This window comes from Larus michahellis, chromosome 6 (genome assembly GCF_964199755.1).
Source record: "Larus michahellis chromosome 6, bLarMic1.1, whole genome shotgun sequence".
In the NCBI taxonomy this organism is placed as follows: Eukaryota; Metazoa; Chordata; class Aves; order Charadriiformes; family Laridae; genus Larus; species Larus michahellis.
Window position 1 is genome coordinate 64,823,623 of NC_133901.1, and position 12,413 is coordinate 64,836,035.

General features: G+C 37.0%; 1 protein-coding gene across 8 annotated transcripts in view; it reads left to right on the plus strand.

Annotated features, from left to right (window-relative positions):
* ATRNL1 (attractin like 1) overlaps positions 1-12,413 on the plus strand; it is a 527,347-nt gene that overhangs the window by 91,272 nt on the left and 423,662 nt on the right. For all 8 annotated transcript variants that reach the window (XR_012587528.1, XR_012587529.1, XM_074591197.1 and 5 more), the window contains exon 10: positions 94-248. Coding sequence is in view for 6 of the 8 variants with exons in the window: in XM_074591197.1 (XP_074447298.1) it covers positions 94-248 (155 nt within the window). In the remaining 2 variants the exon portion in view is untranslated. The remainder of the gene's footprint in view (positions 1-93; positions 249-12,413) is intronic.

Genomic DNA, 12,413 nt, shown 5'->3' on the forward strand with positions numbered 1-12,413 from the left:
TACTTTGTATTGTTTTCAACTATAAATATTTTCAGTGTGTATATGTGGTTTCACATGTGTTAGTATGTATTAATTTATTCTTATGTTTTGCAGGACTATTTTGAAAGAGAGTGGTTTTGCAAGGTATCTTCATTCAGCTGTCTTAATCAATGGAGCTATGCTCATTTTTGGTGGTAACACTCACAATGATACTTCCTTGAGTAACGGCGCAAAGTGCTTTTCTGCTGACTTTCTTGCCTATGATATAGGTATGTATTGTATTCTGTTTTTCTCATTTGAGTTTTAAATATCACCGTGTTGCTTTCTCAAGTCCAGCTAATGTGATCCTTTAATGTCTTGGTCCCAAGCACCTTCAAGTTATTTATAAATTATATTGTAAAATTAAAAACAGGCTTTTGTTCCATAATAGTCTTAAGTTTTTTGTTTGTGGGACAAAGCATAAGCAATGATCAATCTTAAAAAATGTGCCTAATACTATCTTATAATATGAATAGCTGCTATGTTGCTAAATGAATTGCAAGAGTTGCTGCATTTTGGTGTTATGAAAGTGTATTGAATAGAGACCCTAGTGGTTATTACCTCCAAATGTTGATTGATTTTTCTTTTTTTTTTTTTATACTGATGCTGGAATTTAAAAAAAGCAAAAGCCAAAAAAACCCCAAAATCCCCCCCCCACCCCCCCCCCACCTGAAACCAAAACATTTCCCCACAAGTAAAACTTGAGAGGTTTCTAAAAAGGTTTGGAATTGGTGGCAGTTTTGAAAATGCATTGCTCAGTGCTAATACAAAGCACCACAGTGATTCTGAACTGAAAGTCAGGGAGTGGAGAAGCCAAGGGAGGCAGCAGGCTGAAAGGTGAGGCAGGTGTGATCAGGTGGTGATGCTCAGGAACCTGGGCAAGGTGGAGCTGCCGCAAGCTGAAGAGCAATTTGGAAACATAGGGAGTCCACATCACAAGTAGCAGAGTGTAGAGAAACAGCCTCTTGGGAGACTGGTTGTGGTAGATGGCTGATTGTAGCTGAATAGATACAGGTTGAGGCTGATAGCTGAGATGCATGGATTTTGCTGGAAATCTTCCTCTGACAAGGTGCTCTCCCTGCCTCCTGCCTTTTCCTATGCGTTTCAGATTAGAGTATTAATTAAAAGATTCCTGCCTTTGAGACTGAAATACATTACTTGATCTGATAACTGCCTTGGTTTTATGTCTGTTTCACCCACAGTCTAGCATGAGCAGTCGTGCTGAGTGGGAGGAAAATTCTGGGGGATACTCCCCCATATAGACTAATGGGGCACCTACAGTAAATGAATCAGGTCAATAATAGACTATTGAATACTTTTGCATCATTATGTTAAAGATAAACTGTGTTTCCATGGGCAACAGCGCAATGGAAAGGGCTGTTTGTGCTCAGTTTCTTGGGACAGAAGATGGTCTTTGGAGGTTGATGCTAAAAAAAAAAAATTTACTTCTGAAGCACCAAAGCCTGCTAGTATGCAGCACAAATGTCAAAATAGAGAATTCGTTCCCGGTGAACCGAGTTCAAAAGCAGAAGTGAATAGTAACAAAAGCGCCCCATAAAACTTTGCTGACAACCAGTTGGGAGGAGGCTGGACTGTCATTCAGGGAGAATGAGGTGATTGGAAATGACAGTCAACATGAGATAATGTTTAATGGAACAAGGTGCAAGTCATACACTTAGGAAGTGACAAGAATTTTCTCCTACAAAGCGAAGGCACGTTGCTGTAAATGATAGTGGCTTGTATGTCTGAGTCAGGAGTGGCATGTGGCTCTGGAAGTGGCCTATGCAGTCCTAAGGAAAAGAAGAAAGAAGCATCGATGCCATTTTCAGGCCCTGGATATTTTTGCAGAATTTTGGCAACACATATTTAAGAAATGCAAACTCAAACAAGGCTCCACGTGGTGAGTGGTGTTAAGGCCAACTGAAGCATGGGGAGCATTTAGGAGATAATAAAAGGATGTGGTGTATTTTATTTCACAATAGAGTGGCTGAGAGCAGAAAAGATTGTTGTTTATAAATACATGATAAGAATACACTTTGGAGGAAAACTGTTTAAGGTAAAAGACAGACTCAAGACAAGGCTAGATGGCTGTAAGCTTTCAGTCTGTAGAATGGTTCCAAACATTAGAGCTGTGCAGTTACGGAAGAGCCTCCCTATAGGATTCTGGAGGCTGTAAATCTAAAGGAATTTAATGAGTCCATAATGTGTTTCCTGTCTTGTTTACTGCCACTATTGTTCTTACCGTAAATAGTTTTTCCCTTCCCTAATGTCCATGTCCATATTTTATGCATAGGCTGCAAATATAAACACATAGGTCACAGCCACTTGTCCTGGGAACTAAAAATTGGGAAACGTGTCAGAGCAGTCTGGGAAATGGACTTGTGGATGAGCCTGTTGAGAATAACTTGTGGATAGCACCTGGCTTTGTTTTTGGAAAGCATTTATCATCTGAATACAGTGGTAGAAGAGGATGAGAGGCATGATCGTTTTTAGAGGACTAGTTGATGGCTCTTTATGGCTTTGTGTATGGATATCAACCATTCTGCATTTGCTCTCATAAGAAAATAATTGGTAAATTAAGTACATGGAACATATATGGGCTATTTTCTGCCAGTTTCACCAATAGTGAGAATAAAGCCTTTTCAGAACAGGTAATTTTTTTTTTTTTTGGTCTGTATCCCTGTATTACATTTACTGTAGCTTCTTGTAGGCATCTGATGGTGTGAGCTATTGATCTTGTTCTCACTTGAGTTTACATCTGGTCTTAATTTTTAATGAAACAGAGCTCCCCTCACATTTAGAGGATAATATTACTTGCTGGTCTACATTTATTTGTAGGATGGGCAGTTGAGAAATAATAGTATGAGTCCCAGGATCCGAATAAGTGTAACATTGACTTTCACATGCCAATAGTTTTTTATCCTACTTCATGAAAATATTGTGTGCTGGTTTTGTTTTTTTTTTTTTTTTTTTTTTTAAGGTGGAAGAATATTTTGGTATTTCTAGTTCATGATAATATTTAATATAGTATTCATATTTTCTTGCAATTCACATTCTCCATGTCTTATTGAACTGATGAAGCACAATAGAAATGGATGTAGTAATTACTCTTTAAAAAAATTTTTAAATTTATGAAGATTGATTTGATTCAGACTTAATCCTTCTGAATTATTCATTTCACCAAATTAAAAACACAGTCTCACAGCATCTAAAAAGATGCTTTTTCAGAAAACAGCCACTACTTATTTTACTAAGAAGTAATTATGGAATGGGTATATTTCAGAATTTCATTTACTGTGTATCATGAGTTTTTGAACAAAGCTTGGAAGAAAAAATATATGATGCTATCAGTATCACGTTTCCTAGATACCTTGCAAGAGATGGAGTGTTATGCTCTGTCTTGTAAAAAATGGGTGCTGTCTGAAAACCAGCTGAATCCTGGAGATAGAGTCTATACTATTTATGTTCAAGTTGGGCTATAGAGTACTTTTGATTATATCTCTTATTATATGTGACATAGTCTTACGGATAGATTGCTTCGGCTCTTTATTAGCCATGAAACCGCTTACTGTTTTTCATATTAATGTTAAATAACTATTTGGGAGGATTCATCTCAGTTAGGTTTAGCTGTCTAAAAGGTTGTTTTTTAATACAGTCTGGTAATTCAGACTCTGCCTCAGTCAATGGTGAGAGATAAGTGTCTCTAGAGAGCAGTTAATTTTACCAAGCTTAGGACAGAGTTGCTTTTTTTTTTTTTCTTCTTTTCTGGAATCAGTCATTGCTCTCTAGGTACTGAACTTAGTCTACATGCATAAGTTTTGGACAATTAAATGTCAGCCTCATGAACCAAGAGCTCAATTCAGGCATTTTAAATGCTTACTGCATCTGAATATATTTGTTAAAGCTGAAGAGTCAGAGATCTAGAGATGTTATAAAAACTATTATGATGCTCTAGTTTTCATAATTTAATGTTGTTTGGTGTATTTACTTAAATAGCAGTAAAAATAAGATTAGAAGTCTGCTGCATGAAATGAGCTTTAGAAACCTGGCCTTTGGTATGCTTTTGTCCTCCTCTGATATTTTACCACAGACTTTCCACCAAGTTTCTCTGGCAGCTCCTTATAAGATCCACAAATGGTTATCCTCATAGAGGTGAGGTGTTTTCCAGCCGTGCTGTTACTGCTCAAATTATGCTGAAAGAGGAACCTCAGCAATGGGGACTGGGCTGACACTGGGCTCAGTCTTGGATACTGTGGTTGACCTGCAGTTTTCTAACTGATGTTGGTTGTGGCTTTTCTTTATCTGCTGTTCACTGGAGTGCCATAATTACTGTTCCATATGTAAAAACAAGCTGAAGGGCCTCAACTAGTGAGATCCCGACTGTTAGGGATGTAATGTTAGTGGTCAACCTAGGATGTTTAGTCAATTCTTCCATTGCAGTATTTTGAAAATACTTGTAGCAGTTCTCATTTACAAAAAGAATTTCAATGGGTGTATATAGCAAAAATATATATGCACTGCTCGTGAAAATCTGTGCTCTGTGACAGCTTTTTGGAAATCAGGGGGTTACGTGTGCAAAGGACAGTTTGTGTGTAGTCGTCATGTGTCAGTAATAATGACAGTTAATACAAACTGGGATATGTGTGTCTGAAAATCTGTCTGCTTACTTGTAGTTAATTAATAGGGATTTATCTTTCAAAATAAGATATTATCTTGTTCTTCAGTCTTTGCTGTGTAATTGAGAAACTATGTATTAGGATCTGTACCCTGAGTTCTCCCAATTTCTTAGCACTAATTTGTAATATATAAAAAATACATACCTTTGGGAGACTGAGACATGGTAGAAAGTAAGTAGATAAACATCATTGACTTTAAATTCTACAAAGTGCTTAGGTCCCGCAGAGATTAGTTTAAATAAATGTGTAATAGAACTAGAGAGGAAGAGTGACACGTGTCAGTATTGATGTTTTGCTTATGTTTTCTTCTTGGTACAAAGTTTGACATTAGTTCAGTCTGCTTTTTTTTTTTTTCTTCAGCAACAAAATCTCATGAGTCAGTTATTGTTGGCCTCAAGTTCACCGCCGTGTTTTCTGGCTACATGGTGGTAGAATGGTTCAACCAGGCTGGTGTCCTAGGGAGGTTTTTCTGAATACTTGATTCATTTAATTATAATCACAGAATCACAGAATCTTCAGAGTTGGAAGGGAGATCATCTCACTAGAGATCATCTAGTCCAACTCCCCTGCTAGAGCAGGATTGCCTAGAGCACATCCCTCAGGACTGCATCCAGGCGAGTCTTGAAAATCTCTAGAGAAGGGGACTCCACAACCTCCCTGGGCAGCCTGTTCCAGTGCTCCGTCACCCTCAGGGTAAAGAAGTTTTTCCGTGTATTTGAACGGAACTTCCTATGTTCTAGCTTGTGCCCATTGCCCCTCGTCCTGTCGCTGGGAACCATTGAAAAGAGCCGTCCTCCTTAAACCCACCCTTTAGATACTTGTAAACATTAATCAGGTCCCCCCTCAACCTTCTCTTCTCCAGGCTAAAGAGTCCCAGCTCTTTCAGCCTTTCCTCATAAGGGAGGTGCTCCAGTCCCATAATCATCTTGGTTGCCCTTCGCTGGACTCGCTCCAGTAGTTCCCTGTCCCTCTTGAACTAGGGAGCCCAAAACTGGACACAGTACTCCAGTTGTGGCCTCACCAGTGCAGAATAGAGGGGAAGAATGACCTCCTTCGACCTACTGGCCACAGTCTTCCCTATGCAGCCCAGGATTCCATTGGCCTTTTTGGCAACAAGGGCACATTGTTGGCTCATGGATAATTTGCTGTCTACCAGGATCCCCAGATCTTTCTCCTCAGAACTACTTCCCAGCAGGTCCACCCCTAAACTATACTGGTGCTTAGCATTCTTCCTCCCCAGGTGCAGGACCTTGCACTTGCTTTTATTGAACCTCATTAGGTTCTTCTCTGCCCAGCTCTCCAGCCTGTCCAGGTCACGCTGGATGGATTGTATAATATATAATTATTGTATAAGGAATAGAATACACTTCAGAGAGAAACCACGGTGATCTGTCTGCTGTACAAAGTTCAACTCCTCCAAACAAAGTATTATTGTTTTGCAGAAGTTATTCTAATGAGTACACATCTCAATAACTGGGCTAAATTCTGTGAAAGGGTGAGAGTAGTGAAATAAATAACATTCCATGCAAAGCAGTTCTTAATTTTTTAAACATTTATAAACAAAATGAAACCACTTCATGAAGACATCTCACTTTTTGGCCATGACTAAGCATTATTTGGTGCAAGTTGGGAAAATTTGAGGACATACATACATTTACATGAATTTGAGTGAAAAATAGCATACTTGAATCAGCTATCCAATGGGCTTCAGTGTAATTCATGTGAGCTAAAAACTATTATGGATTCTTCTTGCTGCTGTTGGCCTTCTGGTATTGCAACAATCATGGAAAGCCCTGCCAGAGAATAAAGAACTCTGTGGTATTGTCCCGAAAAATACCAGAAGTTGCACTGTGAATATTCAGTCACATTACATCTTCTGGGCTTTACCAATAACCAGCTTTTTGGAACAAGATTATATCTAGTAACCAGGTACGGAGCAAGAATCCTACTGCGCTCTGTTCTCTCCTGTAGGCTTGGGAGGAAAAGAGGGGTGAAGCATTACAGCTTTGTTTCTTTACTTTTATCCTCAATCTTTGTATCTGCTATGAAGATGTTTCTTCTTTATGCTGCCCTATAAGTAATGTTACAATGCTGATAAATCTCACTTATAATTTGTATGATATAAGCACTACTGGAAAGCTTGTCTCTAAATGTGTGCAGATCAGCAGTTGGAAGGCCATGTCCATGTGGGTTTTAATTTTCTGAAGGAGAGCTCAATTTTTGCCCTGGGGAATGTGTTGAAGTACTACTTAAAAATAAAAAAAACGAACCACCATGCTATGAATTTATATACATATGTGTATTAAATACATATTTATATGTATGTATATACACAAATATGCACACGTCCATGTTGAAGAACTTGTTTTCAGCCCAACTGCAGATAAAAAATTTTCAAAGCTGTACTCTAAAATTTTAGATAGATTTTTGAAGTATTAGTTTGGGATTAGTAAGACCCCTTTTTTTAAAAAAAAAAAAAAAAATTGTTTGGTTTTGGTGGTTTTTTTGTTGTTTTATTTTGTTTTTAATTGTAAAACTGTAATACAAGAGCCTCCCCGTGCTTAAAACTTTTGCATTTCTATTCCAATCAGAGTTTAGGAAAGTAGTTTAGATTGTATCTCATGAGTATTCAGATGCAAAATATGCAGAGACAAATAGATTAATTGGATACATAGGATCAGAATTTAAAACAGAGATTGTAACTACTGAGATTAGTATTAAAAAAAAAAAAAAAAAGCAAGCTTTTTCTAAGAATAGGGGTATTTATTTTAGTTCCTGCCCAAAAGGTAACGTCAGTAAATATATTTCTGTATGCCTAAGGCAGTTCCTGTAGTTTCAGTGTATGAAGAGTTCAGTCTCTGTCCCTTTGTTTCACATATGCCAATTGCTAACGTATCTGGATGTGCTGAAATGTGTAGACAATGACTGACAGGGAACCTCTATAAAAGTCAAGAACCAAAATAATTGGAATGTGGCAGCTGCTTCTTCCGTGCTCTCTCCTAGTGGTCGTTGTATTTCAGCATTGTCTGTATCTATGGGAGAAGTGCAGTAACCCTTACATTTAAGATAATAATATACTCTGCAATGTTGGTTTTTTTTTTTTTGTAAGTCTTGTTACTGTCTGGATTTCAATTTATTATTATGGATTAAATAATATTCAAATTCAGTTGCTCATGAAAGACTGTATTGCTTGTGAAATGTTAAGTTTCTTCTAGGGTATTCAAATGAAGCTTAAAAACTTTTGCCTGTTTAGAAAAAATTTTCAAGATTATCTCATGAGATTAACTTTAGTTTCACTTGTAATCAAACATATTGCTTGTATTTTGTAATAAAGCAAATTGTTTATTCATAAATTGTTTGCTTGTAAAATAAGTTGTTTCAACTCTAGTCTTTGTCATCAACAAAATGATCAAGTTTAAATGTCTGCAAAGATATCCCACCCCCCCTGCCCAATGCAGAACCATCTATTTTTACAATTCTCTCTTCTTCTGGAGTTAAAAATGGATTAGCAACGTGGTATCACAAAGAAAATGTAAAGCAGTGGCTGTGATAGATTAAGTTTTATGCATTCCTGAGCACTTAAGTCATGAACATAGTTCTGGTGCAGTCTATAGTAGCAATTACATCCATATCACCGTACTATTAGAAGAGCAAAACCATAATAATATAATTCACTAATTGCTCCATTTAATAGTAAAGCTCAAGGTTGTTATTTTTTTAATATTGCTTAGGGAGTCACTCTTATGTATATAGACTCTACTATAGATGTTAGATCCATAGTTTAAATTCTATTCATGTTTTCCTGAGAGTAAGGATATTTTTATTATCTGAATAAAGAAAAATATTTATGCAGTGTGGAATGAATTGGAAAATAAGTTTTTAGTTTGTATCTAAGTTTGATGGTGTTTTTAGTTGTTTATGGTGTTTGGTTGTCCAGATTCACCGAAAAAGACCTGAAGAGAACCAGACAGAAATATAATGTGTTTCCATACTTTGCAAACCAACATTTATTTTTTTTTACCAGAGTAAAACTGAGTAGTTATTGGAAATATGCAAAGAGAACATCCAAGCATAATCTGACATTGGATTCTACATAGTACGTAAGGCTGCATTGCAGGGGTTATAGAGAGCATGATTGGGCAGAATCAATGCATGGGCATTTCAAATCTATTTAAATACTTTAAAATTGAGAAATGATTTGATAATGTAAACATAAAGTAGGCAGTTTCATATATCCTTTCTTAGATCATAGCTCCAAATGTAGTAAGAGGTTGTCACTAAACTGCTCCGCTAGTGAGAAATGCAAATGTGACCCTGGAAGTAAAGTATTGAACACTGGTTGCCCTCTTAGAGATTGTCCTAACTTTTGCTACCTATTTCTAAAAATGTTATTTTTTTTTATTTTTTTCCTGTTCAGTGGAACAGCATTAACTTGGAGTAGTGGAGAGTTACCTAGCTTGAAGAGTTAGGGCACTTTCCTCAGAGATGAAAACTGTAGGTTTCAATCCCATTGGGTAGGAAATGAACCTGTTTCTCCTATATCTTGGATCATTACTCTAACTACTATTAAACTATATGAGATAAGTCTTTTCTTTTATCGTATTTCGGAAGTATGAACTCTTTCCGCTATTCAAAGGGAACAGTGAGAGTATCACTTTGAGAGAGTTCCACCTGCAAGTTCTTAGTGGGCATGATGTTCAGTCTTCTGTTCAGTCTGAGTGCAATCTTGGGCATTGCAGGGTGCGGGAGGAAAATGAAGATGTGGTGTAAATAAGCTTCTTTTCTGTTCAATGCTTACAGTTTTTCATTGGAATTTCTATAGTGTTTTCTGCAAAGGGACTATTTCAGTTCCTTGATGTTCCCTTATCTTCCTTACAAAATTTTGTAGATTTGGGAGTGAGCTGTCAAGATTTTCGGGGTCATTCTCATAGTCTTTTTAGTTGTTGAAAATAATTGAGAGATCCATAATACATTAAATCAGATGAAGAAAGGGGAGTAATCACCTTTTAAACAGCTTGTAGATGTGTGGTTCTCTTAGAATTTCCTGTTGGATTGTGGACCCTGGAGTGCAGTACCCTGTGCAAAGTTCAGCTGGGGTTTTTCTCTGCCAGCATCAGCTGGATCACCTCAAATCTGGTGCATTTCTAAGGTGTGTTTTCATCACCTAAGTAATTTGTGTGGTTGGCGAATTCACTCTCAGAGCCACTTCTGTATCTGGTAACCATTTAATCTACACTAGGGAGGAATATGAATCTTTTTCTTACAATGGTATAAAGTGGTACAACTTGTTCTTGAAGTAGAAACCTTACTGATAGGAAGAAAAGGCCCTGTATTCCTCCTTGTACTTTTCAGTGACTAAAAATTCTGCTAGTCACTTTGGAATGAATACTATCACTCCTTCATCTGCTTAGTAACTGTTTCCACTAAAAGCAGTATACGCCTCTATGCGCTATATATTATACACGGATACATACAGAGACAGTGGTAAATACAACCAATACTGTATCTTCCACTTAGTATCTGTATAATACCTTAAGAGTGCATGACATTTTACAGAGGAAAGTATTTTATTCTTTACTCCATAGAGTTTACCATCCTTATTGGACTTAATACAGCAAATAGAATGCACAGGAGGCAGCAATATTGATAAGCAATGTTGAAAATCATTCTGCATTTGCTGTTTGTCACTTCCTTCTTGGAACTATACAGTAAGTCTGGAAATCTGGGTACTTTGAAATGTTCAAAAGAAGTTTGAAGACGATGAATTCTATTTGATTCTTTACCAAAATTAGTTGATTAACTATCTGTATTTTGTTTTAACCAATCTGTACAGAGAAATTCAGATCAGGAATTCGAAGCTGAGCAAAAGTATTATTCTTGGACAATGCTCCGTTCAGTGTTCAGTAGTCATTGAGAAGGCTAGGAGGAGATAAGAGGGAAGGCTATTTGTAATGGGCTTCCCTCCCCCTTTTATTCTTGTTCTCTATTGAAAAGACCTGCCAGTTTGACAAATACCATCAGCAAGAAAGGAGTTATATCTCCAGCCCTCAAGGGTTTCTTATCTCAAACCCAGCCTTTATTATGGTTTTATGGTTTTCCTTCAGGATTAAATCCCACTTTTTCTTAAATAAATTTCTAAGTACAGGAAACACTATGTATTTGTATGTGTGTTTGTAAAAATACAAAAAATAATGTGCAACACTTTCCAAGATCAGGTGAATATTTACTGTGTGTTTTAAAAATTGTTTCTTTTACTATCAAAGGCATATAAGCTCAAACACCCTGTTTCTGTTAATGTGCAGTGACTTAAAACAGCAAGAACTTGATTTTAAAGTATAACAGCAAGATTTTGCTGATTGATTCCAGTGTTAAAATGCTTGCTTTTTATAGCTTTGAATATGGAAATATTTTCTTGAAATAGAAGTCGAATTCATGTTTGTTGATGACTTATTTCCAATAAATAATATTGGTCTTAGTCTGAATTTCTTACATACTTCAAACACCGTGGAGGCATCAAATGCCAGTGTTACTCTGGGATACGAGGAATATACAACTTTTACATTTAATACTACTCCTGCCTTCATCTGAAACTTGTGATCATAAGTAATTAATTGGTGCCCTACTCTTCTGCTGAAACTGTTTCAGGAACAACATCTCTCTGTTATTTATGTACTTTCACCATTCTATTGAAGTAGAGAAAGTAAAAAAAAAAAAAGAACAATTTTGAAGATGAAGTGTACTAATAATACCATAATTTTATGATAATATAATGTTAACAGTGACAGAAGGTAGAAGTTGAGAACGAGGCGAGATTTTGGGGATGCGTTGGTCTTATAAGACAGCGAATTAAATTTACGATACTTTCTTTTTCTTCAAACTACTAAATTAATTCCAAGTCCACTATCTGATGTTGAAATTATTGCTGTCTAAACCATCTGAGTTACTCTGGTAAGAATGTGCTTTTAGTTTCTGTTTCCAATTTATAAGAAGATGTAATTGATTTATCTCTCAGCCCCAGTGTCACCCTGACTCTCTTTCTGGGCTCAGGCTGTGGTGCTGTGGAAGCCTAAGTCAATCTAGCAGCGTATTACTGCGGTTTTGCCCGTAGACATGCCTGAGTCCACCCTTGTGTGACCTTGCACGAACTGTTTCAGCATGGTATGGGAACAGGATGCGAACTGGACAGAGTGCTGCTGTGAATAATTTTCTGCATTAGAAGTGCCAGAAGAGCAGCAGAGACGAACTGTTGTGACAGTGGGAAGGAGAGCACGAGCAACGTAGCCAGCAGTTGGAGTGACTTAGGCTCTGTGTGACACCAACCTAGAGGACAATTTGTCCCTCTTGGATTTCTTAATATCCATTTTTGTTGTTTTAATCTGGGGAGGGGCGTTTGGGTTTCTTCTTGGTTTTTAGTTTTTAACCTTAAGCAGACTTCTTTGAAATATGTGGTCTCATGTTAATATTCCTTTATTTTTTCATCATATTTATAACAGGTAAATTAATTCAGCAATATTTGGTAAAAATCAATCTGCGTAATAATTTCATTAAGATCCTGCAGACAGTTAGGTTTCAGATGTGCTGCTCACAGTCTTGCTCTGTGCCAGTGACCTTTTCTGACTGTTGGTCTCTATAGGACAGTTCTGCTTCTTTGTGGTACCAGCTCTGTGCAGCTTCTACAGGCATTTACTCTATTTACTTCTGTATATTATGGAAAGTATG